Source organism: Lates calcarifer, linkage group LG7_2 (assembly GCF_001640805.2).
Source record: "Lates calcarifer isolate ASB-BC8 linkage group LG7_2, TLL_Latcal_v3, whole genome shotgun sequence".
In the NCBI taxonomy this organism is placed as follows: domain Eukaryota; kingdom Metazoa; phylum Chordata; class Actinopteri; family Centropomidae; genus Lates; species Lates calcarifer.
This window is the reverse complement of record NC_066854.1, coordinates 10,112,288-10,136,761: the sequence shown is the minus strand read 5'-3', so window position 1 is coordinate 10,136,761 and position 24,474 is coordinate 10,112,288. Positions and strand designations below refer to the sequence as shown.

Below are 24,474 nucleotides of genomic sequence, written 5' to 3'. Positions count from 1 at the left end.
TTCCAACATCTCTAAAACTTAGAAATGTAAAAATGATACACGCACAGATATGTAAGGGGTATTAAATTTCTTATCTGACTTTCTCGCAAGAAAGCAAATCAGCACACTCCCTACATGTCAAACTATTTCTTCAAATAAACAAATGCTACAAGTAGTCCTTGTAGGTAAAATGAAACTAGAGGTTTTGATGTCAGCGAGGAAAATACAAATGTATTAGTAGTTGTACTTTAAATTGATTTAAAGAGTCAGAATGCAAAGAAATGCAGAAAAACAGAGGGAACCATAAATATATGGGTTATTTTACATAAGGTTATTTTACATGTAGGGAGGTTAGCTAGCTAGCAGCAGAAAGGCAAATAGACTAATATATTTTTCAGGTATGTTGACTGGTGCTGTGTTTAGAAATTCAATGAACTCTTCATTGCCACTGTTGCTCAACACCTGAGGACATTTTGTTTGTTGAAAATATTTCCTATTAAACTCTTATTTTACTAGCAACATTGTCTGCAGTAGGAAGCAGCCATGGTTGTAGTATAATATGCAGAAACAGCATGAATCTCTCAATCAGAATAATAACAATAAACACATACAGTATATATGTATTATACAGGACGTACATTTCTCTCTCTTTCTTAATGCAGGATCTATATTTAGTGTAACTGCACATTAAATATTGGCTGGGCTGAAGGTCTGTTTGCTGCTCGGTCCACTGGAAGTGAGGATGGTGCACTTAAAACACACAGTTCAAACAACCAGTACCTCAGCTTTTTGAGAAGCACAAAAACACACACACTCAGCCACACACACATATTTTAACAAAATTCACCCCCCATTTCATGCTCAGCTGCAGCAGATGCTTGATAACTATTCAGCAATCACACTCTCTTCTTTGTCACAAAGCGCCACTCTGCATTCACAGCAGCAGGCTGTGTCAGCTCACTAGACAGGGAATTTAACAACCTGCTAAATTTGTAAATGACAGACTGTGTTGAAAAATAACAACTGTATTTATGGAGATATCTCTCAACTTGGCGCTGCAATCCACAGCTCGTGGAAATGTAAGAAAATAATCAGATCAGAGCCTATAGTATGACATGAGAAATGTTGTCCCTTCAAGAGCAACAGTTTCTCACAATAAATACAAAGAAAGCTATGACACAAGTTGTGTCACTGGTATTAAGACGTGTTGCAGAGAATCACAGAATACCAGCACGTGACAGGAACATCAGGGCTTCATATTAAAGTACGGGAACAGAACTATCCCAGGAATTTGGCTTCCACTGTTGGTGGATTTGAGCAGCATGGCAAAAAATAAAGCAAGCCAGCAGCTGTAGAGGAATAGTCAGTGTGCAGAAGGATATTGGTCTGTTGTACCATGAGGCATTTGTACCAGAAGGAAATGTACCAGAACGTAACAGAATGAGATGCATGAAATAAGAAGGGAAAGAAAGATTTTTATGATTCGATGAAAAGTATTGAAGCTGGATGTGGGAAACAGCAAAAATGGCAGGTTAGAGGCTGGCTACCAAATGTCAAAGTGGCAAATTGATCCTTAGTTTAGCCCTGTGTTCCCTTAGCAACCATTGCTACATCTGTAAGCTTTTTCATTCTAATATGATACAAATGCAATTTGCTGTGATTGCTATAGCAGATTTACTTCTAGAAATTCATAATGATGATTTAATTTCACACAAAAGTAAACAAAAGCAGCTTCTCATTTCTGGACAACAGCTGTCAGTTGATGACTGTCGCTATCAGATTTTTTTAGCTGTAACTAGCTAGCTTTAGCTAATCAATTCTAACTAAATAAGTTAGTTGAAAACTCCATCTCCATGTGACTTGCAATGAGAACCTGTAAAAGGAATCTTAGCATGCACAAAAACACATGCTAAAGCTATGTCACAGGTGAAAAGTCAACATCCTGACCAGTTGAATAAACACGTGATATTGTATAATTATAGGGTAGTGCCAGTTACCCTTGTTAAAAATGTTGTTAAATGTTAGTTCATTGTAACATAACTGTGTTTGGATGCTAACTATAGAAAAACATACTTGGACAAGCAACACAGATAGATGACTGCTTATTCTCTGCATTTTCAGTTTATAAGCTGAGGATGAGAACTGTTGAGTTTAACAAGTATTACACTATCTTGAAACTTTCCATTCCATACACTTTTGCTGTTGTGTTTTGCCCTTTGAGAGACTGAAAAAAGATGCCATTCTCCAAACCCCTAATATATAAAGTATATAAAGTATAGGCCTGTGTTGCCACTTTGCCTGCCATAACTAGCTACAGTGGCTAAACTGTAATTGCACAATTGCCTGTTTCGATGGAGGGATTTATCGAATGGTAAATAGTGAAAGCCAATTTTTTTAATTTTGGAGACATCTGTGGTGGATCTGCAGTTGTTTTACTGTGCCCAGTCTTGTCTTTTTTTCTTTCTTTCTTTTTTTTTTTTTTTACCTTTGGGCATTTTTAAAATTTTGGCATTTCATTTTAAGTGGTGGTCATGACTTCTTACACACAAATGAATTTCTGTGCAGTAGGTAGGAGGACTTACCGAAATCCAGGTGTTAAACAAACAGCAGCTTTCATTAATTAGATACAAATTGAATCACTGTTGTGCCATATCCTTAGTACTGGAGAATTACTTTTAATCAAACTGTCATGGGTTATTACCTCCTCATGTGACAGGGTTTAGCATCTCGGGTGGGTTAGTCTGAACTGTTTCCCTGCAGTTGATTTAGCACCAGCAAGCAGACAGCTTTTGTTCGACCATTTTCAGGTTGAATCAGGGGTGTTGAGTTCCTGTGTTTGCAGCTTTTTCAGGCCAAGAGCGTGGGCACAGTTCAGTCCTTCAGCTCTTTCACCATAGACCAGCAATTTGTCTCTCAGCACCTACTGTGAGAGATGTATACAGGAAGAGGGCAATTTGGTTATCTCTCAGCTCTTTACACCTCTCAGCTAGCACTCTGTCCCTGTCCTGCTTTTTAATATTTAACAACAAAGTATGTAACAACAAAGTCCAGTTGAATCTTTAACTGTTTTCTGATTTCATAGATCATTAGCACCAGTTCGTTGATACTTCTTTGTCACAGACTGCGGCTGTTTGACTCCCTGTAGACTGTAAGAAAAGCTTTTCCTGTTTTATTCAACTATTGGAGTGTGCTGTTTTTAATATCCTCATAAACTCATGCCGTTGGCTTGCACATAGGATCACATGCGTTTTGAATGTGTGTATTAGTATGTTTGTGTGTCTGGATTGGAGACTTGATTTTGGAACCTTATCAAACCCCTACAGATATAATGGGGTGCTGAGTGGGGGGAAAAACAAGGGGGTTGACTGAGTTGAAGTCGAGGCGCGGCCCTGTAGGATTTCCCCCGTTAACATCTTCTTCGGTGGGGGACAGCTTAACACAAATTGAGCCGTCTCTCCGGTCGGCGGTCTCGCTCGGCTTGTTAGCGAAGGGGTGCAGCGGCAGGGCCACGAGCCCGGAGACTCAGATGACATTTGAGGAAGCCGACTAGAGGCTGGCCTTTTGAGGAAACAAGCCACAGAGAGGCAGGATCACTAATTAGCCCTCTGCGTCCCCGAGTCTCACAACTTACTGTCTTGTTAGATTTCACACCTCAAGTTCAGCAAATAATGTGAAAGGATATGATTTGAATTTAACTAGGAAAGTGAGGAAAGGAAATTGTATTGCACTTCTCTGGAAGTTCAGACTGAATATGAGATTTACATGTGTGTTAACTTTGACCACCAACCAGAACACGACTTTATATGACTTGAAGTCCATGAATGGGGATGGTGTAATCCCTGCATTTATTGACATTTTTGTGGCTTAGATTTCTGCTTGACCTTCACACAATTACAATATTCTCTATGAATGAAAATCACATGAATGGCTGATGAACGGAAGTGCTGAGCTGCAGAACAAGCTCGATAGCCGGCCTGTGAGGTCTCATAAGCTGATTCTTTAAGGCGAGATCTGCGATTGGCAGTCCGCCATTATCAGCTGTTTGAATACCACCCGGGTGCACAGATGCGGCAATCGCTGACAATTACTTTGTTTAGATTTGATTGCACATGATGCAGGCGAGCAATTAACAAAACAATGTGACATGAACATAATTCATTCTCCCGGCAAATTATATTGGCTGTTTGATCTGAGAGCTGGTGAAAGGGAGGGGGGCGGCAGGTGTTCCATCTGCAGCTCTCTGCTTCACTGCCGACATGCTGCTGAGCAAGGATCTAAAGACTACAACATCCCCAGCAGGCTACATCTTCAGTTAGTGGTCGGTTTGTAGCAACCAGCCATAAGATAATATGATGGATATGGTTTATGTGCCCTGTAAATGCTCCTTGTAAAAATTAACATCCTCCTAATCATACCTGGGTGTGTTTACACATTCCTCTACATCCCTGCTCATGTCTATCCATTTCACACAATCACATCCTCTAAAATTGTCAGTAAAGGACTTATGATAGCTAATAACATCACTAATGAGCCATATTGAGTTTTACTTTCATGTCAGCAGTCATTTTGTCACACTGTCACACTCTTCAGATGATGGATATCTCGCTCGGGAATGAAACTCTTCAAAGTCTGATTACACTCTGCAACTCGGCCAATAAAGTAATCTTCATCTTTCTCTCCCTCCCTCTCCCTCTTACTCCCCTGGCTCAGAGCCACCCAGGCCTCAGCCACCCCCCTCAACCGAAAGGGACCGGGCGCGCGTCGTCCTCTCCGGCTCCAGCGGCGAGCCAGAGCTCAGCCTGGGAAAAGCCCAGCCTCTAGAACCGCGCAAAGACAAACAGAGCGAGGTGGAGGAGGAGGAGGAGGAGGAGGAGGAGGAGGGGGAGGATGAGCCTCTGAAAGACAAACAGAAACTAGGAGAAGCAGAGGAGGAGGACAAGCGGCGGCTCAAAGGCAAACAATCAGCGGGAGAGCGAGACGACAACGGCGCTGGCGGTGGCGGCTGCCTCCCCCCTGACCACACACAGGGTAATCCCACCTGCAATCTTCTCCTTCTCATATCTAGGGAAATTGGCTGGTGCTGCATTGTCACCTGCCCATATAATGCTGTTTAATATCATCACTTCAAACCAATAAGGGACTATATCTCATTCCATATGGGGCTAGGCATTATTATTCTTACTATTATTAGTATCTAGTTGGGGATATTGCCTATTCCTGCTCTCAGGAAGCTACAGGAGATATTGAGTAAAACCTCACTAATCTGCAGAGTGCAGCTTGTTGAAGCAAGTGACCTGCTGGTAGCTCCAAAATACACACCAGGTTTGCAGTTCAATCACTATCTGGCAGGTAACTGATGAGCTCCTGACTGGCTGTTTTTAATAAAGTGGACTGAGGTCTAATTACATAAAAGGCACAAGTTCCCTCCCTGCGCCAACTGATTCCTCAAACACAACCTGTCTCCCCCCCCCCGTCCACTCTGGTTATATGTGTACATGTGTGCTCATCTCTGAGGGATGCGAAGAAACAAATTCCCAATTACACAGTGTGTAATATTGCAAATTAAGACCTCTGTGTTCAAGTACTTGTGTCTCAAAGGGATACACAAAGCAATAAATTGCGCTAATTACAAAGAACTAATTATACCGTGTGCAATATGAAGAGCTCTAAAAAAATTGCCAGACTAGCAGAGTCTAAGAAAAGCCTGTGACCTGGGTGTTGCCTCTGAAAGCGCGCAGACATTTTGGGTCAGAGTTATTGAAGGATGAAACTGAGCTGATAGCAGTTACTTAACACAGGAATGAATATTGCACAAGCCATTTAGGTTTTAACAGGCAAGCTATCAACCCCTATTACCCTTTAACATCCTGCGATCAGTGTGCAACAACTTGCCAGATTCCATTCCTTTCAGAGCCACACACACTTACACACACTTTGACATCTATTAGTGCCCAGAGATTGTCAAGTGTTTAATTTGTCGTCTCTGTGGCTACATGTGCCCCCTAATGGTCCAGGACTGAATCCTACTGCTGCCTCCCCTGTGGTGCCTTCTGCATTCTGTGCCTCCCCACTCTCAGGTGAAAAAATACTAAAGGTGAGCGAGAGGCCTGCTTTGGTTTTGTAAAAAAAAAACACCTCTGTTTAGACCTTGGGGGAGAGATAAAAGCTTCATTGTTGATCATAAATGGCAGCACTAAAGACACACTGCTGGATGCCAGCTTGGCCCTGCGTCGCCTTTAGACATGTACTTTTCCCTGGAAACAACTAATGTCTACGTGTCTACAGATGGGTGACAAATTAAAGGAAATACCAACATAAATTGTCTCTTTAACAGCTTCAGTGTGCTACTTAGCTAGCTAGATGTCTATCAGTGCTGCATTTATGTCTTTATCTTTGTCCATCTGTTTATCTGTCTATCTATTTATCTGTCTGTCCGTCCGTCCCGTTGGTAAGTTTGTTAGTTACATGCCGTTGCCGGTCTGTCTCCGGCACTGTGGGTTTATTGTGAAACACAACAGTTGTCCAATAAAAGTGACCTATGGGGTCAGGATCGGTGCCTAATAATTTTCCTCTACCTGCTCGTGGTTTTAGAAGGCAAACTGCAGAGCTGTCGGCCGCCCCCACCTCTTGATTGCTCTGAGATTACTTTCCTCACAGCACAGACAGGCAATCACTCCTCCTCTACCTCTCTGTCTCTCTCTCCTTACTGTCTGTCGCTCTGTCTATCTGCACGACTCAAACATTAAAACATGGGTACGTTGTTTTTTTTGTTTTTTTGGGGGGGGGGTGTTAGTTCAAATGTTTCAGCAGCATCAGCTGCACCAAATATCTTCATAGTTGAAGAGCGCATTTAGATTTTTTTTTCATATCTTTTGTTTCGATCCTGCAGAAGATGAGATGACTCAGTCCAATTAGGCGTTGTTTTCTTTCTCTCGCAGTAAAATAACAGATAAATCCCTCGGGGTGTTCTGAAGGCACTGTTCATACTGTGTAAGTGACAGTCTAATAAGACGGCTTTGTAAGATGAATTGCCCCCATCGTATAAATGGCCCACTTAATGCAGCTGGCGCGTTCCGCCACTGCAAACGGGTGTGGGGGGGACTGCTTACAACAAATATAGGGTGCACATTGCAGAGCTGCTAGGTTTCATTACAGATGTAGAGGGACAGATAGATGGGATTTTGTGAAAAGCTAGTGTCCTAAAAATGTTTTGGTTCCAGGTTTGTAGCTCTGCACAATACTTAGGGCCGGTGGCCTCGGTATTTTCAGACACAAAGTGGTCCGTTCCTGCTGAAGCTGAGGTGAGAGCGGAACAGCGTGTACCAGATCCAGGAAAATGACACCTATAAGAATGGCAAACATAAAAATGAAAGATATGGACGTTGCACAGGATAGGTCAAGGAGAGGAAATTACTTACTAGGAATATTTTCACCTTGAAACAAAAAAAGTTTTAACATCAAACATCATAAATATTAGATAAATCAGTGGTGGAATGCAGCCACCATAAATTCTCAAATATAAGCAAACATTTCAGATAATAGCCAGTGTTGAGTTTGAGGCTGTAACAATCAAAAAAAACAAAGAGGAAGTGATTGGAATTAATTAGTGTTTAAAAGACAAGAGACTGTTAAAACAGAAATATAGGACTGTGTCTGTTTCACTCTGCAGTTGAGGTAATAAAGAGATGATGATATAAAATATGATTTATTGTTAGATCATATAGAGCCTCCAAGCAGTTAGATTAGCTGCACCTCAACATTAAATTGATAGATATCTCACTGATATCAGTTCAGACTTTCTATCATGCATGTAATGTTAAAATGGTGAGCTCGTTTGGGTTGATGACCTTCAAAGCATGATGGGAAGGATATCTTTGTTCCAGTATGGTCTTTCTATCACTCAACTCACTCTCAGTGTTTCAGTGTAAAAGCTCATTTGTCCTGTAACCAGCAGATACCCAGGTCCAGGTACATGGCAGCTCTTGTTCAATGGAAACAGTCTTGTCACAGACATCAGGCTGTGTCGGTATTTTCCCCCATTAGCAAGCCAAATGGACACACACACACACACACACTCACACAGACAAAGCAGACAACTGGCCACGCGAAGTGATTTAAGGCAAGTATCATCAGAGTGTTATAGGTCATTGTCTAAATGAAGCGTGGTCGAGCAGCGGCAGTCTCATTTCCACCGCCTGACCTTTTCTTGCTAGATGCTGGCAGGATGAGCGAGCTACATAGCTGACATTAATGACCTGCTCTCTCTTTTCTCTTTCTCTGTTTCTCTCCATCTGCGACTGTCATTTTATCACTCTCTCTTTCTTTCGCTTTCTAGCTGCGTTTCCATCCTGTTGTTCAACAAATTCTTCGAGTGAACTTGTGAAAAATAAATTGGGAGGTTTCTGTCAAAGAAATGGACTTCTTATGTAGCTGCACAGCATTACACAGTAAACATTAAAGGAGCAGTACAACACTCTGGGAAAAATGCTCATTTTCTTTATTCAAGAGTAAGGTGAGAGGGTTGATATTAATGTCATATTTGTAGTAAGTAAGCCTTGTGTTGTCCAAAGAAAAAAGAAAAGCCTACAAACTCTTTTAAAGCTCACTAATTAACACAGTGTAACTGATTTATTTATTATTATTATTAATTTGTAAATGTACTTCTTTGTTAGCAACAGAGCTAATTACACAGACAGCAAGCTAGTAAGAGCTAGAACTACTGTGATCATAATGACTAGCACTACAGCTGCGTTAGCAGTCAGCCCTCCAACTACAGTAGTGTTGGACCACTTATCAAACTAGAGGACGGGGTGATGAGGTGGCCTTTGCCACGAGGTGCTGATCAAAAACAAAGTATGATTCTGCAAATGCATGGCTCATTTTTCTCCACCTAATATTTATTCAGAAACTTAGACTAAGACCAACGACCAGCATGCAGCATGACTGTTCAATTATGTCCAATTTTAGAGACTTCCTGTCTTTATTCCATGCTCCTGTCTGTTCACCTTTGACAATGTGGCACGGTCAGAATGATGGCTGACATGGAGACTAAGATAACAAAACGGAATTGAAAAAGAACCTGCTGTTGCTGCTTTTAGAGACATAAAACACAGGAAAGTGTTTACACTGCTACATGTAGGTGGTTGCTGTATCAGCTGGTGACAGTAAGAAGCAAATTTAACTTTCATTCCTATTTATATGAAAATGTCACAGATAATTACTTCAACATTTTCATTTTAGATTATATAGTCGACTATTTGAAAACAATGAGCACAAATATAAGGTAATTTTTTCAAACATGCACTATATGATATAGCAGATAATTATAATGATCTGCTACAAATGTCATATCTTCTGAATATTGAGCTCTGTATAATAAATCTTAAGAGCTGCTGGAGTTTAATGTCTTTGCTAGTCATTGCATCACCAGAGGAGCAAACAGAGGCACCAATAAAGCCGTGAAAGCCAATAATGAACCAATAATATATGCTCAGTGAGATATTAGTCAGCCCTCTTCCTCTCTCCCTGCAGACCGGAGAGCTGCGGTGTGTTTGTCTTCTGCTGCTGATGCTAATGACGATGATGAGGACAATGATGGAGATGACGCCAGCACTCCCCATCCCGTCTACCCAGGCCTGCAGTTCTGCGCCAGCCAGTACACAGACCGAATATATCTTTACTCCAAGGTACCACAGCCTGTGAATGTTTGATTGTACATATTGGATCATGGTTAGACTCGTCTCATAAGGGGACCAGAGATGTTTTACTAATGATTTTTTCATGCCTCTGTTTTTTTCTAAAGTTGTGAATAGATGGTGCAGTCACAGGAAATGTTGTAGTTCCTTTTCCTCCAAGTGTGTAATCTGTAGGTGTTGGTTTTGTGTCTTAAAGGATAATAGAGGATTTGTGTTATTGTGTGGCACTTATGTTAAGGATCAAGCTACGTCTTCACTGGAAGCCAAATAATAACACAAACAAAATAACCAATTGAGGGAGCAGCATTTCAGCAACTCCTGTGTTCTTCTTGGTAAAATTACTATTTTTGTCAATGGAGTCTGGTAGCAATATGTAGCAATGTTTCTGGTAAAACAAAGCAGGTCTTACTCTTATAAAAAGATCTATCTCTGTGGGAATCCTATACACTGTAATAACAATCTGAGCTGGTCAGTGGCAAAAACAACCACTTTAGTGGACGGACTTTGATGTAAACAAGTGCTAATTGGATAATTACAATTATTGGACAATTACATTGCAGCAACTGTTCATGGTGGCCAGGTACACTGTTTTTGCTCACTACTGCACCAATTGTAATGAGTTTTTTCCCTATCAAATATTTACACCCAAAAACATGGGAAAATAAGGCCTAGGTTAAAAAATACTGGAGTAATCCTTTAATACCAAAAAAGCAGCAAGGTGGCTGTGGTGAGATCAGAGCTCAAGTAAAACTCAGGGGTCCAGATTTATGAATTGACTTGAGAAAATCCAAAAAGACTTACAACTCAACTTTGCCTGGGGTCGCCAGAGACTTCACTTGGACTGTAGCCTTTCGACTTAGAATGATGTGCTGATATCTTTCCCGAGCACAAATATTAAAATTTATTGGATGTACTTTGTATCACTCAGCCAGCAGCCAAACATGTTGCAGAAGCAAGGGAAGAAAGGTGCGTTTGGCAGTGTACACACTGGCACGTTATCACATTCTGACACTGACACATTCAGGTAAACAGACCTCAGATTTAATCTTTTGCTAGTTTAAATGACCAACGGCTGTAGCCACTTAACATTAGTGGTGTATGTTAGGTGCCAAAAGGCCAAAATGAGATGTTTGGCTGTTGTATTGTGTCTGTACTCAGCCAAAGATCATCTGTGAACAAAAACAAGCATCACTCTGTAATGTCACTAACATCATGAGGGGACTGAGTGATATCTGCAGTTCAGCAGAACCAACCGAGCGCTCAGGCCTTTCCAGTGTAACAATCTAGCTCATCACATCAGTTCCAGTTGTTGAAATTTCCTAGTTAAATTTGAATTTTCCATATCAGTATTTGAAGTCAGTACACCACATCACATCTGAATTAGTGCAAGTAGCTTGTGATAAATCAGGCTCACCAAGTAAGAGGGCTACAGCTGTTATTTAATGTGGCAAACACATATTTAATCAGCATTTTATGTCCTCTGCTACTCGTCTCATGTTCAGGTTTCATCTGTGGGTTGGAGAAATTCTTTCAGTCATCGAAAAGGGACAGATTTCAATTAAATATTTAGGGGTTTTTTATTTTGGTGCAAATATTGCATCGCTACAATGCCCCCCCACCCCCACCCCCCAAAAAAAGCCAAGGTACATAGGGTCAGTTAGTTAGTTTAAAGGAAGAAAACAAGATGGGACGGACTGGGGCTAGTTGATTAGCATGCTAATTTCAGCATAATAAAAGAGATGGAAATGGAAGCAAAACAAGAGTTTACGGCTCTTTGCAAGTAAAGGAATAAAGTTTGATGTTTGTGCTTCTAGGCTGATAAGTGAACAGCTGCCGTGTAGTGATAGCAAAAACTCTGTATATAGCACCTTTAAAGCTGCACCAAGTGATACTTTATGCACAAACACATCCGTCTCCCAGGTCAACCATGTTGGTTCACAGACATCAAACATGACTTCACAGATTTACCTACCAACTAATTAATATTTCCATTCAGTGGAAGCAGGATATTTATGCTTCTCTTGTGTCTGTAGTGTAAAATATTGTAGTCTGGGGAAAATTCAAGATAATATTATGTCACATGTTTGGGCTCTGGATATTGCATTTCAAACACTTATTTCTGCAGTCATTTAGAAAAAAAAGTGCAAACCTATCTTTTTCAGCTTTAAGTGTCAGGAAACAGGAGCCTTTTTTACTTTCTAAATGAAAGTAAGAAGTGTCTGATGTAATAATTTTCATTTCAGCTCCCAAGGCAATAAGAATAAGTAAAACAGAAAGGGCAAGTGGAGTTTTGATACTCAGTAGATGTTTTGTTCCTTACCAGCGTGTTCCTGTCATATTCAGCTGAACAGTGAACAAAACATAATTAATTCCTTTTTTTTTTTGAGCAGGAAGTCTCATTGAGATCAAGATCTCTTCATCAAGATAGAGCTGTGACCAACAATACAGTTATAAAAGCAGGAGACGTGCAGTTCTTTCACTCATTGCCAATTAGCAAATAGACAGATGTGAGAAAACGGTTACAGACAGCATTAAGAAAGTCAAAGTTTAAGAATGAAATGTTTTCTTCACATAATGGTAATTAAAAGAGTTGCAAATGAAACCAACTTTATTGAGTTTAAACTTGAAAAACATGCTTCAGTTTAATGTGTCACTATAGGTATAAAAAAACTGTTACTGAATAACCTTGATACTTGATACTGTCCCTCCTCTCTGCCTGCCTGAATCCATCTGAGTCATTTAAAATGTTTTTTTCCCTCTAAGATTGATTGAGGCTGTGTGGTAAAAGGGGAAAGAAAAGCTCTTTAAATCCATTCATATTCTTCCATTCAATACAAATTAAAGGTTTAGGAATTATCAAAGGATTACCAAAACGATTTCACAAGGAGCTGCCTATCTTCAAACCTTCTCCCAACTCTCTCTTTCATCTACAACCCTGCTGTATTTATCAGTACCCTCTTAATACATTACATACAAGGATTTTATTTAATACATTTGATGCAGAAATGTCTTCCTTTTATTAATATGAATTTAGATATTTTGTTGTTGTGGTGAAGCTTTGCGAAGTCTGAGAAAATAACCCCAATGATGTCATACTGATGTCATCAGGGTTATGTTGGCGTGGTATTTGAGACTACAGACTTTCAAAGAAACGCTTACATTACAAACTGGTGTTGCTCTTGAGAGGGTCTAATGAAACAGGTGTTGCATTGTGGGAAATGTAGGATGAAATGTTTGTTCTGTTTGTTAGCAACAAAGAAGCATCATTTTCATTTTGTGTCGCTGTTTATCTGTCAGTTTAATGGCTTGATAGCTATTTGTGCTACTTTTGCACTACATTTAACCATTTACTGTTACATTATCCTTTTAAGGTTTGCCATTATATAGAAAATTTGCTAGTGTTTACTCTGTCAGTTCTCCCATACCGGAGTTGGATCAGCTAGTTTTACTGGAAGTAAAACAAAAACAGAAATAGGACAAATGAAAAAAATGTGCCGGACACATCAGGTCAATAACAGTGACTAAAAATGCTCTGCTGCATAGATGTTGACCATTAATTTTTTATGTGTGTCTGATAGGGCCCCAAACCCCTTTAATATTACAGGTTTCTTGACAGATATGTGTCAGTGTAAAATAAGTGGTTGGTATAGACAGTAAACAATTTGGTTTATTGCTGCTTTGCTCACATATTGGTAATAAACAATAACAACAACAATGGCTGCAGAGGCAGGACACTGCCTCATTCATGAATGAATGAATTTATTCACTCATTAATTAACAGATATCCTCTAACGAGCCTTTGTTGATTCATCTTGAAAGAACTGACCGAGAGACAGCAGCAAAGACAACAAGGAAGAAAAGGAAGTAGAGACAGTTTAGCTAAAAGTACCAATCGTGTTTTTAGTAATTTGCACTCACCCACAGGGGGCTTTTGTGGGAAGACTTCAGGTATTTCATTCAGATAATCAAGCAAAATGCTCTTTCAGCTGCTTTTGTCATTGAACTCTCTGGAGCTTCCTGCACCCCAACAGACTAAGACAAACTATAGTTTAACCCCAGTCTGACTCTGATTACCCTCCTGTGCATTCTTGGCACTCCTCTTGAGTGCCACTTGCCAACAGACCTCTGTATTGATCGGATTGTGATACTTAACGCCCTTTTGTTTCATTCATGAGGGATCAGGTTCCTTCTCCACTAACGTAGATAAGAGACAAGAGGGTTTTACATAGAGAACACCAAAGCGCTGAACTGAATCACCAATGGAATATTACCCTGACGACAATAGACAAGTGTCATGTACGCGTGGCTGAGACGATAAGCCGTGGAGATAAATGTCCCCCGCTGTCGTTTAAATGATAAACTGGAGGAATTCTGGCTGGAAAAGCTGTCACATCGGGATAATCCTGGACCAGGCGTTGAATTCACACAGGGGGCCGCTCAGTGCACAATCAGAGGAAGATTTGTCACCAGGGATTGAATGAGAAATATTGAGAGTATTAGGAATTTTATGTCCATTTTCTACACATCAAATAGTTGTTTTATTCAAGGATTCAGTGTTCCTGCTCTCAGGCGGGTTGGTGGTCTGTTTCATGCCAAGATGGGGAGTAGCAGATGGGTGGGGCTTACCACGCCTAGATGATTCAGAAACACATTATGTTGTGCTAAACTTAATTTGAAATCCTTTGCTGTGACCCCTATATTTTATGGTATATATGCACGGTGTCCATGATATATCGCTACAAATCTACATAAGTTGTTTGTGTGCATTACACTTAACATACTATAAAAGTAATGGTTGGAAAAAGGTTAAATATCTCAAGAAGGAAACCTTTCTGTTAGCTCAAAGCAGAATTAGCTGTTAGCGTCTAGTGTGCTGATCAAATCCTGGATTTTAATAAAGTATTGGGTAGTTTTGTGCAGGTGAGGAAGAAGCACCTGTGGTGTGATCAGTTTGATGTGTGTTGAGAGTTTCAGGGTGGACTTGACAGCTGACAAAGGTGCAGACTAATGGCTTTGGATGGAAAATGGGTCACATTGTTCAGTTTTTTATTTTTATTTTTACGATTTTTCACTACTGTATATATGCCAAATTTTATTCAGACATGATAACTAGGTCTGCAAGTGATTCTTTTTGTGGTAATTGTTTTGTCCTTTAAATGTTAAAAACGAAAAAAACACATCACAATTTTCCACAGTCCAAGGTGATGTTATAAAATATCTTGTTTACTGTGAATGATAAGGAAAAGCATCAAATTCTCACATTTGAGTTTGGAAATATGAACATTTGTGTTAGACCATGAGTTATGTCATAGTTTTGAAATTATTATTATCTGATTTTGGAATGAAACCTTATTATACATTTATATATTTGTTACTCATGAGCTTGTTAGTGGGGAGGGTAGTGTGCCTCTTTTCAATCACATCTAGCAGAGCTCTAATCCTGCTCCATGCTGTTACAGCACAACCCGCTCCACCGTTCCCCTGACTCTCCATGATATTTATTTTACCATAATCCAAATAAACACGTGGGCCTCTGTGCACTGGGGGTACAGCACAGGAAAAATTTCCTAATGTTGATTTGTATCTCCAAATCCATGTGTCGGCTGCTAGCAGGTATTAACCTTTAGACTTTATCCTTTCTCCTGTCTCCTGCCTGTCCTCTCCGTCCACCATTTCCATGCCTGAAGTGGCTCTGACAGCTGAAATCCAGATTGTAGCTTTTTCCAAAATTCACTGGTCAGCTTCTTTCTTGTGAAATGTTCCTGATGTTTGGCACAATCACTGTGGTTTGAGTGAAGTTAACACTGAGGGTAAGAGGCTTCCCAGGTTTCAAATTGGCAGTAGTTAGCACTAATGAAGCAGTAATAACTGAGAAAATGTTCTTTATTGTGGTTATTTTTTACAATGACTATGCAGTTACCTCCAAGCTGCAGCAGTATGATTACCTCTAAGTGAGGTACATTCTTTTGGGTATAGGGTGTTTTTTATTCTCTTCATAATCCTAATTATTTTTATTATAATACATGTGTACTGTCAAAAGAGAGGAATTATCTTCAAAGTAGTGCACATATATTAGAATAAAGGGAAGAAAACAAGAGAGATCACTAACAAGCTCCTTGGTTACCACAAGAATTACCATGGCAACCAATAAAGAATAAAGTGTGGCCAGATTACAGAACTTGAATGTAATTAGATTCAAGTTCTGCAAGTTAGTCATTAAAGGTGTGATTGCTTGGCTGAAAATACCTGTAGTGTTAGTACAGACTGAGCTACAGTGAAAGTAATTGCATGTAAATACAAGAAACTGGTTATATGGTTTCTAATTATGGAGTTACTGCAGTTGCTATTGTTTTAAATGTTTCATACAAGACCAAATACATTCCCATAATTCCATAGCTCTTATGCGCTACAAACTATTTTAGTTTGTCTGTAAAGCTTTGTAGCAATCAAGGTTCCCATTTCACAATGTAAACAATGGTGACAGTGTGTGGTAATCCACTACATTTTAAAGTTGAAATCTCATACCCACATGCACCAGGTGTGTATTTAAAAACAAGACAATGAGTATACAGTCATGCTAGTTTCTCTCTAGGATGTTCTCAGGTACAGCAGTACTTTGAGCTAAATGCTAACACACTGATGTGGCTGGTACAATATTTATCATGTTTACCACCTTAGTTTAGCATGTCATCATGAACTAAGTACAGCTGAGGCTGGATTGAATCATTAGTTTTGCAGGTATTTGGACATAAAGCATTGAACGTCCCTTGTAATTTCTCATGGTGTCTGTTCTTGTGGCCCTATTTGACCAGTTCACAGTCACATAGCATTAGCTTCTGTTATGTAATAAAGTAATGTTAGCATTCTGTTGTTGCTAATGAGAAAATCCAAAGTTCACCCGCTAACACCCACCTTCTCTGACACATAAAGGTAACATTTATTTGATAGCATCAGGAAGGTTTGTTTACAGTCATTCCTTCCTCCTTGGTTTGTATCTAAGTTATATAACTACAATATTACTCTGACATTTATCCTTGTCAGGAAAGTGAAACAATAACTCTGCTGTGTCGTCATTCACTCAGAAGGACACTGAGCGAGTAAACGTGCGTGGCTGTATTTTCTGTTTGCTTTGATTACACCAGTGAGTCAGCAGCGAAATCCCACGTTTCACCAACTGTTTGGCCAGGAAAACATGAAGAGCCAGGCAGGAACCTCCAAAGAACCATGAAGGGACTGTGTGTAGTGTGATGGTGCCACTATGTACTGGAACATTTACTGCTACAAGGAACCACTGAGTGCGTTTTATGGGTGTTTCTCTCAGGCATAGCGTGAGAGTGAAAGTGCTTCAGCCAAAACTAGTGGATATTTCCCTTGACCATAATAACTTGGTCAAAAACTTGGCAGATTCATTTTCTTTCACTCAACTAATCACTCCTGCTCAAATAAGTTTAAAAACTTTAATTACCCGATGCCATTTAGTTCGTAATTCATGTACAAAATAGAAATGTAACAGGGGTAGCAAAAAACATTTTGTAAGAAAAGTACAATATTTTCTGCAAACAGCTATATTATATAAACATATCAATGATATTATTTTAGAATTTCTACATGTATAACCATATTTATTTAAATATAAATATAGTTAACAATCATAGTTAGTGTTGTTAATTCATAATCATTCATTGTTTATTATTACAACTGTGTTTATTATATTGTCCTTCATTTTCAGTTTAAACAGATGTTTAAAGGTGTTATATGTATTTGCTATCGCTATGTAGCTAGCATATCTGCTTGCAATGTTTTTTGTGTGGAAGAGAGACAAGAGACAGAAAATTTGCCAACATGACTAAATGTTCCACAGATGATCAAAAATAAAGCACAGACTTCAAACAGTACATGTATGTATATGCTATTATTTGATGATAAGGGGTGTAAGAGTGATGGTGGTTTTAGTAGCAGCAGTAGTAGTACCAGTGGTAACAAATCTTTATGCTTAAGGCTGTCTTCTTCGTCTGTGTCTCCTCATCTGTTAGGACGGTACGGCGTTGAACTTGAGCTTCGTCCCTCTGGACATCAAACTAACCAACTGGGACGACCTGCCCGAGGCCTTCAGCCGGCACCGGGAAAATCGAATACAGGTCTGCCCTTCCCGCCAGGCTGTGTGTGTGTGTCTCTTGCGTGTGTTTTGATATTCATGAATGTGTGTGGGTGTTCATGCGGATTGGAGTGTTTACGCGAGGGAGGTGTACCCAGTTAATGTGTCATTACTGTAAAAACGGCTTAAAGGAGAACTCCACTGGATTTTACTTTTATGACTGAATTTTCTTGCAAGAAAAATGCAACTCTATGACTTCACAGAATTTCCAAGATGGCAGAAAATTCTGCATATACTCATGTGGGTAGTTGAAAAGTTTTCAGCTAGTGTGCCCATAGGCTGCTTTAAAGATTACCTTAATCTTAGACTAAGATAATTTAGTTTGATATCACAGGCAGTAGGGCTATCTCCCCAGTTCCACCAACCCACTGAAGATGAGGCTAAGGGGGTTGTTAAACCTAACTGATATGTGTGTGTCATTGCCATGTGAATCTAATGACACCACTGATCACGAGGAAGATCAGCGGCACGGCATCAGGAGCCTGACAGATAGGTGGCTTGTGGACGCCCACTTCCATCACTGCAAAGCCTGGAGGGGGGAGAGAGGGAGGAGGGGTTGGTGGGGGATGATGGAGAGAGGAGAAAAGAGAGGGGGCTGTTTGGGGGTTTGGGCAGCCAAGGAGACCAGCGAAAGAGAAAGTGCCGTTTTATGAGGGTTGTTAAAGGAGATGGCTCATCACCTGAAACGACCCCACACGCCAACCAGCTAATATAAAATCCTGCAATCTGCTGTGGCAGTAATAGAGCCGCCAACAGACGCCCCACCTGTCACGTTGTTTATGTTGGTTTGTAAAACGAAGGCGTGAGTTGCATCCATCCTCTGACCCATCATTTACGCCCGGTTACGCTCCAATTGTCCGTCAAAATCAATACTAAGCAAGCAGTTTAATGTGGGCAGCAACACGTCTCGGATGGGACAGCAGTGGTGTGTAAACTCAACTCATGCTCAGTACAACCAAAGATAAGAAGAAGACCAAAGCTGCCTAGGCAAGCATCTGTGAAATAAAGTCTTCATTATAAAATCGAATAATATTAGAATAATTTATAAATCTTTAAACATGGGTCTTATATAGTAAATATATAGTTAAATTTAAAAAAAAAAAGGCTCTGTTATTTCCTGGCAATGGTTTCACAAACAGGACTAAGACTAGTTTGATTGCTATTGATCAACAGCCTGATTTCATGTGACAAAGTTGAACTCAACCTGAAAAATGTACACAAATTTATATCCTCCCCTGCAAATGAATCCACTGATATCTGCAGTTATATGGAATAAGATGATTTTGCTGTGAGATTTTGATGTTTTTAGAGCTGGTGAAGGAATTTGTCACCAAGTGCAGCGATGTGGTTAAATAATGTGTTTTAATAGCTTCTAGAGCACAGAGAAATAAGATATACTGTATCAGGCTCTGATACCCACACAGTACCTGTCAGTGGGATCAGTTCATCGCTGCTTTTTGTCCTTTCATGGGATCTGATTGCAATAGCAGAATATCACTACCCTTATCCTTAAAGAGATAAAGGCATGATTAACATATGACTTTGTCCAGCTTCACAGTGATAAATCAAAAGCCTCCCAGTTTCTACCTACACAGTGTCCAATACTCACCCATTAACCCCTGTGACCTTTGAGAAGCTGGAAGCTGGAAACACCATCCCACTCTCCTCCTCAGTCACGACTTTTGATATCTGATTCGACTTCTTGACTTTCGCATAACCTTTGGTGACCTCATGAAACTGTTACCATCTCAGGATATCACTGAAGCTTCTTAATCTGAACTGTCAGGAATCTCTAGACAATCCAATACATGTAGAGCAGAGCCAGGTTTCCCTGATCAGTCATGACATTACATCCATCCTGACTGCAGTGCTTTGACTCCTGATCTCCTCTTGGAGTGCTTCTATAGGAATACTGGCCTCTAATTTATTACCCTAATCTTAAACTGCATCTGGGGAATAATTCAGTATCATTATCTTTTAACTTTTGGTGATATTTTATGGACATGATCCCATAGCTCAGTCTTGTCTTGTTGTGCCTTTGTCTAAATTTATGTGGTTTAATACCCTTCTTTTAGGATGCACAAATTCCGTTAGAAAGTGTTCCGTATTCAAAAATATTTATAATATATTTAAGTTGGTCAAAGTCAGTGAACTTCTGGGGCACTGATAATTATTCTGATAATGATAATGACTAGCTGATAATCAATTGAATGAATCAATCAGAACACTTATACTTGTATAATCATGTCAGTCATATGACTGATTTGAATCCTCACCCTAAAAAAAGAGGTTTTTGAAATTGAAAAAACTTGAAATGATCTTCCTCTTCAAGAATTCAATACACACAAAGTTGGATAGATATTTTAAAATTAAGTAGAACATTTCAGTGTTGTAAACTCTGTGGTATTTAATTTCAACATTAAGTATTTATCTAAGGTTAAATTTCACAATTAAATATTCAGTTGCTTATTACAGCCGTCTTTTACTTCCACAGATAGTGGACAGTTGACAAATAACAGGAGACATGGGAGGGAGGGAATGAAATGTAATATGTTGACAAGAAAAGAATGAACCAAACCACAGGCCTGATACTTGGGCAATGATTTCACAATTATGTATTCAGTTGCTTATAAGTTTTGTCTAAGTGATATTGAACCAAATTTATAGAGGAACAAACATTGGAGTATAAGTTATTAGTTTATATGTCAGTTTGATTCTCTTTACATACGACATATGTATCATATATTAGTATCTTGAAATACCCCTAATTACATTGTTATAATGATTTCAACCATATCACCCAGAACAAAAATATAATTTTTTTAATCTCATTCTAGAGTTAGAATGGGATAAAAATAACATTTTTCTTATGTTTAACTGATTTCAGATATCCACTGCTGTTAAAAAAAAATGATTCAACTGCTGCAACATAAACAAAGCAAATCAGGCTGGTATAATGGCTTTGAAAAGTGTCTATATAGTGCATACTGAGTTTTACCTTCACAGAAATAATCTTTTTTTGAGAGTAGGTATCATCCATGGTAAAAAAAAAAAAGAAACACTCCTCAAGTGTAATATACGTAGGTAAATTGCCCATTAGGCCTTGGTGCTTGGTGTGCTATTTGTTATTTTGCCAATAGATTTTCTTTGAATCCTTGACTTGGCTGAAAGCATATACAGCTCTCTCTTGGTTTGATGGGTTTTGTTCAGCTATCTGGAAAACAGTTTCCTTGTGTGTATCAGTGTGTATGTGTGCTCTGCAAGTTTAGATTGTTTGTTTTCAGCTCAAGTGTACTTTCAAAATTGAAAAAGTAAAAAAATGTTTTGCTTTTAAAGAGTCGCCAATGTCCAAACTATCAATTTGTGTTGAAGACGAAGGCTCCAGCGGTTTCGGTTTCTGCTTGAAATTGAATATGAAGTGAGATGTCGTGTCCCCCTGCAGGTGCTGAGGTTTGTTCAGGAATGGAGCAGCCTGGCAGCCATGAAGAAGAAGCTGCTTCGACGCAGCAGCCTCCTCTTCCACAGCCCTGCTCTCGGCTTGCAGCAGCTGGCCACCGCCCAGCGCCCTCACTCGAGCACCAAGAGGTCAGATTCTAGCTGGAAATATGCTCTTGAAGGAAAATTCGCTACTTTGACTTTCAAAAACTTAGATGTGATTAAACATTCTGCTGATTTACTATTTGCTGATTTTCCAACCCTAGCAACAGAGGATAGGCATGTTAGCTCTGTCAAGCTATTTATTTCTCCATATGTTAGGGTGGTGTTCATGGGGCTGTACCAAGAGGCATACTTGGTATTTACAGAGTTTGGAGGCTTTTAGCCTTTCCAAAACTGAAAGTACACAAGTAACTAGACTTCTGTTAAAGCAGTAACTGAGAGCTACTTCCAAGTCCAAAGAGCACATCATTAACTACATTAGTTAGTGGGGTTAGAGGTTACGTCTCAAAAAAGCCATATTCACGACTGGCATGTCTACTGTATTTACTGTATAAGAGCTGGTCCTGGATTCTAGTACAGTTTAGGCTAACATGAGCTGCTCAGTCCTGATCCTTATTGGATTTGGGGAAGTTTACACTCCAGCAACCCAAGCCAGCATTACCAAATTAGAGTTACATTTGCCGAACACATCTTAAAAGCCTAATCGGACTAACTAGCTCTACACTAGAGTACAGGAGCAATGATTTTTCTTTCTGGTTTTTTGTCTAAATAAATCTTTAGCTGCTGAGGATTTAGCTCCAGTCTTTTAGCACAGCATCACAAAAGTAGCCATTAAACACTCATTTACCCCCCTTTTGCAGATTTCTTGTTTTTTTTTTTTTTCAAAAGTTACTAAATCTTTTCCTGTTATCATTGTAAATAAATCTGTAATAGGAGGACAAATATCTTCCCCATGTAAGCTGACGAGTAAGAAATAATTTGACTTAGCACCCTGTTGTGCCAGCTTGTGTAAATTTGGAAATGGTGGAAATAGTGAGATGAATTAGTTCCCAGCATTATGTCAGAATTCAAGGAGCGATGTGTGAGATTTCACAGAGAAATGAGCGGATTTGTAAATGCTAACTGCCCCAGGCGTCATGGAAAGCTGAATAGTATTTGTGTGTGTTTATGTGTGTGTGGGTGTATCAAAGGGTGTCAGCTGAGGCATAAGAGAGGATGGGATGAGCACTGTGTATGTGCACATGTGTGTTTTTTGACAAACAAGCATTGTTGCTGGCACACTAATTACAGCTGGCGTGGATAGAGGCAGGGAGAGTTTGCCAATTACAGGGCAGACTCGTGTGTGTGTGTGTGTGTGTGTGTGTGTGTGTGTGTGTGTGTGTAAGTGAGAGAGAGTGTTTCTCAACCGGGGAACGTGTTTGGGTGCATGAACCTAATCAAGGTGTGAGTAGGAGGCAATTGGCCCGGCTTGATTTGATACCTGTTTGATTTATTCACTAATCAGAACCAATCAAGCTCCAGCTTCGGCTCAGCGGGGCGATCACGGCTCACCTTCGCAGCACCGAGACGCTCAGTTTTCAACTACTTCAAACTTAATGCACTTTGCCTGGGTTTCCAATACTGTGGATATTTTCGTCATAAGCCACTCATGGTGATTTACAGTGATTTTAGGAGAGTTAAGAGGATTTTAATCCAGTTTGCATCCTGCCTAAGCACGCTTCATTGCTAAAATTACAGCCATCCCTGGCAATAAATGGTTTATTGCTTCTATAATATGCCATTGTAATGAAGAAATGCACATGATTTTTTTCATGTACATATGTCTTCTGATTTTCTACATATTGCTAAGCAACACTTAAAAGTAGCAGTGGTAAGAGGTTAATTATCACATATTTTCAGTGTGTAGATCACCCCGGCAGCCCCAGAAGTGACAAAGACAATTGAAAAGAATAGAAATGCCTGAAACAAATATTCACTATGAAGGGTTCAACTCTGTATTACTTTGTGTGGATGTAATCATATGATACAGAATCAAAAAGATGGAAGTGGGTAAGTAATCACAACATTACGTTCAGAATATGTAGAGTGCTTTTTGACATCTTGTCATGATGGTAGCTTACCTTAAGGCCCCAGCGAGTTAGTGTTGCTCTTACATAAAATAGGGGGACCTATGAGAAACAGGTTATAAAAGGAAAAGTCAAAATCAAAGCAACAGAGGCAAAGATATCCTGACTTTTAGTCCCTAGAATGAATCACACCACAAAAAAACACTGGATCCTACACTTCCCATTATGCAACTTGATAGCATCTTCCTCCCTGATAAATGCCCACATCTTTCAAACTCCACACGCCCAGTTTGTAACACAGGCTTTCTGTTGTAAATTTTAAGCCTTGAGCCAAAACTGGGAGAAGACGGGGTTATTTTCACATAGTTGGCAAAGCTCCTACAGCAGCATAGGCTGCTCCTTGTAATGAGTAAAGTGAACTTTATGTATAAAACTGGTGGAGTGTTCCTTTAAAGTGATAAACCTTAAGATTTATTATCATATCTGAGCTCATTTTTGATACCATTAATAGTCAACATTTTTTCACCAATTGTCATTTAATGTATTTGCATTCTTCAGTTCCCCCTCAATAAATTGGTTCTAATTGGTAATGGTTTCATTACAGTGCATGTAATTTACAGTAAATAAGAGCCGTGAATTTCTTACATTTGATATTGAATGGACTTTTGCTGTACCAACGCTGTCTTACTGAAGCCAGTGTAGGAGAGCAGCAATCAATCAAAGAGGCTCCAACTGGGCCAGACTGGAGCAGCAGCTTGTTAGTTTGATTTCACACAGCTGAGCAGGGTCTGGCCCTGGTGCTGAACCGCAGGCTGGCCTGGGCGGAGCCGGGCTGCTGTCTGCGGCTCTGTGGGTCTGCAGGTACGCCGTCAGTAACCTGCTGCCACCACAGGCCTGCAACAGCACTCCTGCAGCTATGCCTACCAGCAGAAACCATGTCCAGATAATCCAGTACAAATCATGTTAACTGCTGCGTTTTCTCAGAGCTGCTGCAACCTACACTACGTCTATGTAACATGTTGAAATTTACTGAAGCCGTCAAAACTTTTTAAAGTTATTTTAAATAACTAAAAATATACTTATTTGTTTTCTTTACACTTTGATTTTTGTATGGATTAAATAAACAAGACCCAACATGTCA

The 24,474-nt window shown here is 39.7% G+C and overlaps 1 protein-coding gene across 4 annotated transcripts in view; it reads left to right on the top strand.

The window, feature by feature from the left end:
* Window positions 1-24,474, top strand: part of zranb3 (zinc finger, RAN-binding domain containing 3) — a 97,583-nt gene that overhangs the window by 41,011 nt on the left and 32,098 nt on the right. For all 4 annotated transcript variants that reach the window (XR_007809039.1, XR_001963775.2, XM_051065978.1 and 1 more), the window contains exons 14-17: window positions 4,690-5,007; window positions 9,511-9,665; window positions 17,708-17,812; window positions 21,272-21,414. Coding sequence is in view for 2 of the 4 variants with exons in the window: in XM_051065978.1 (XP_050921935.1) it covers window positions 4,690-5,007; window positions 9,511-9,665; window positions 17,708-17,812; window positions 21,272-21,414 (721 nt within the window). In the remaining 2 variants the exon portion in view is untranslated. The remainder of the gene's footprint in view (window positions 1-4,689; window positions 5,008-9,510; window positions 9,666-17,707; window positions 17,813-21,271; window positions 21,415-24,474) is intronic.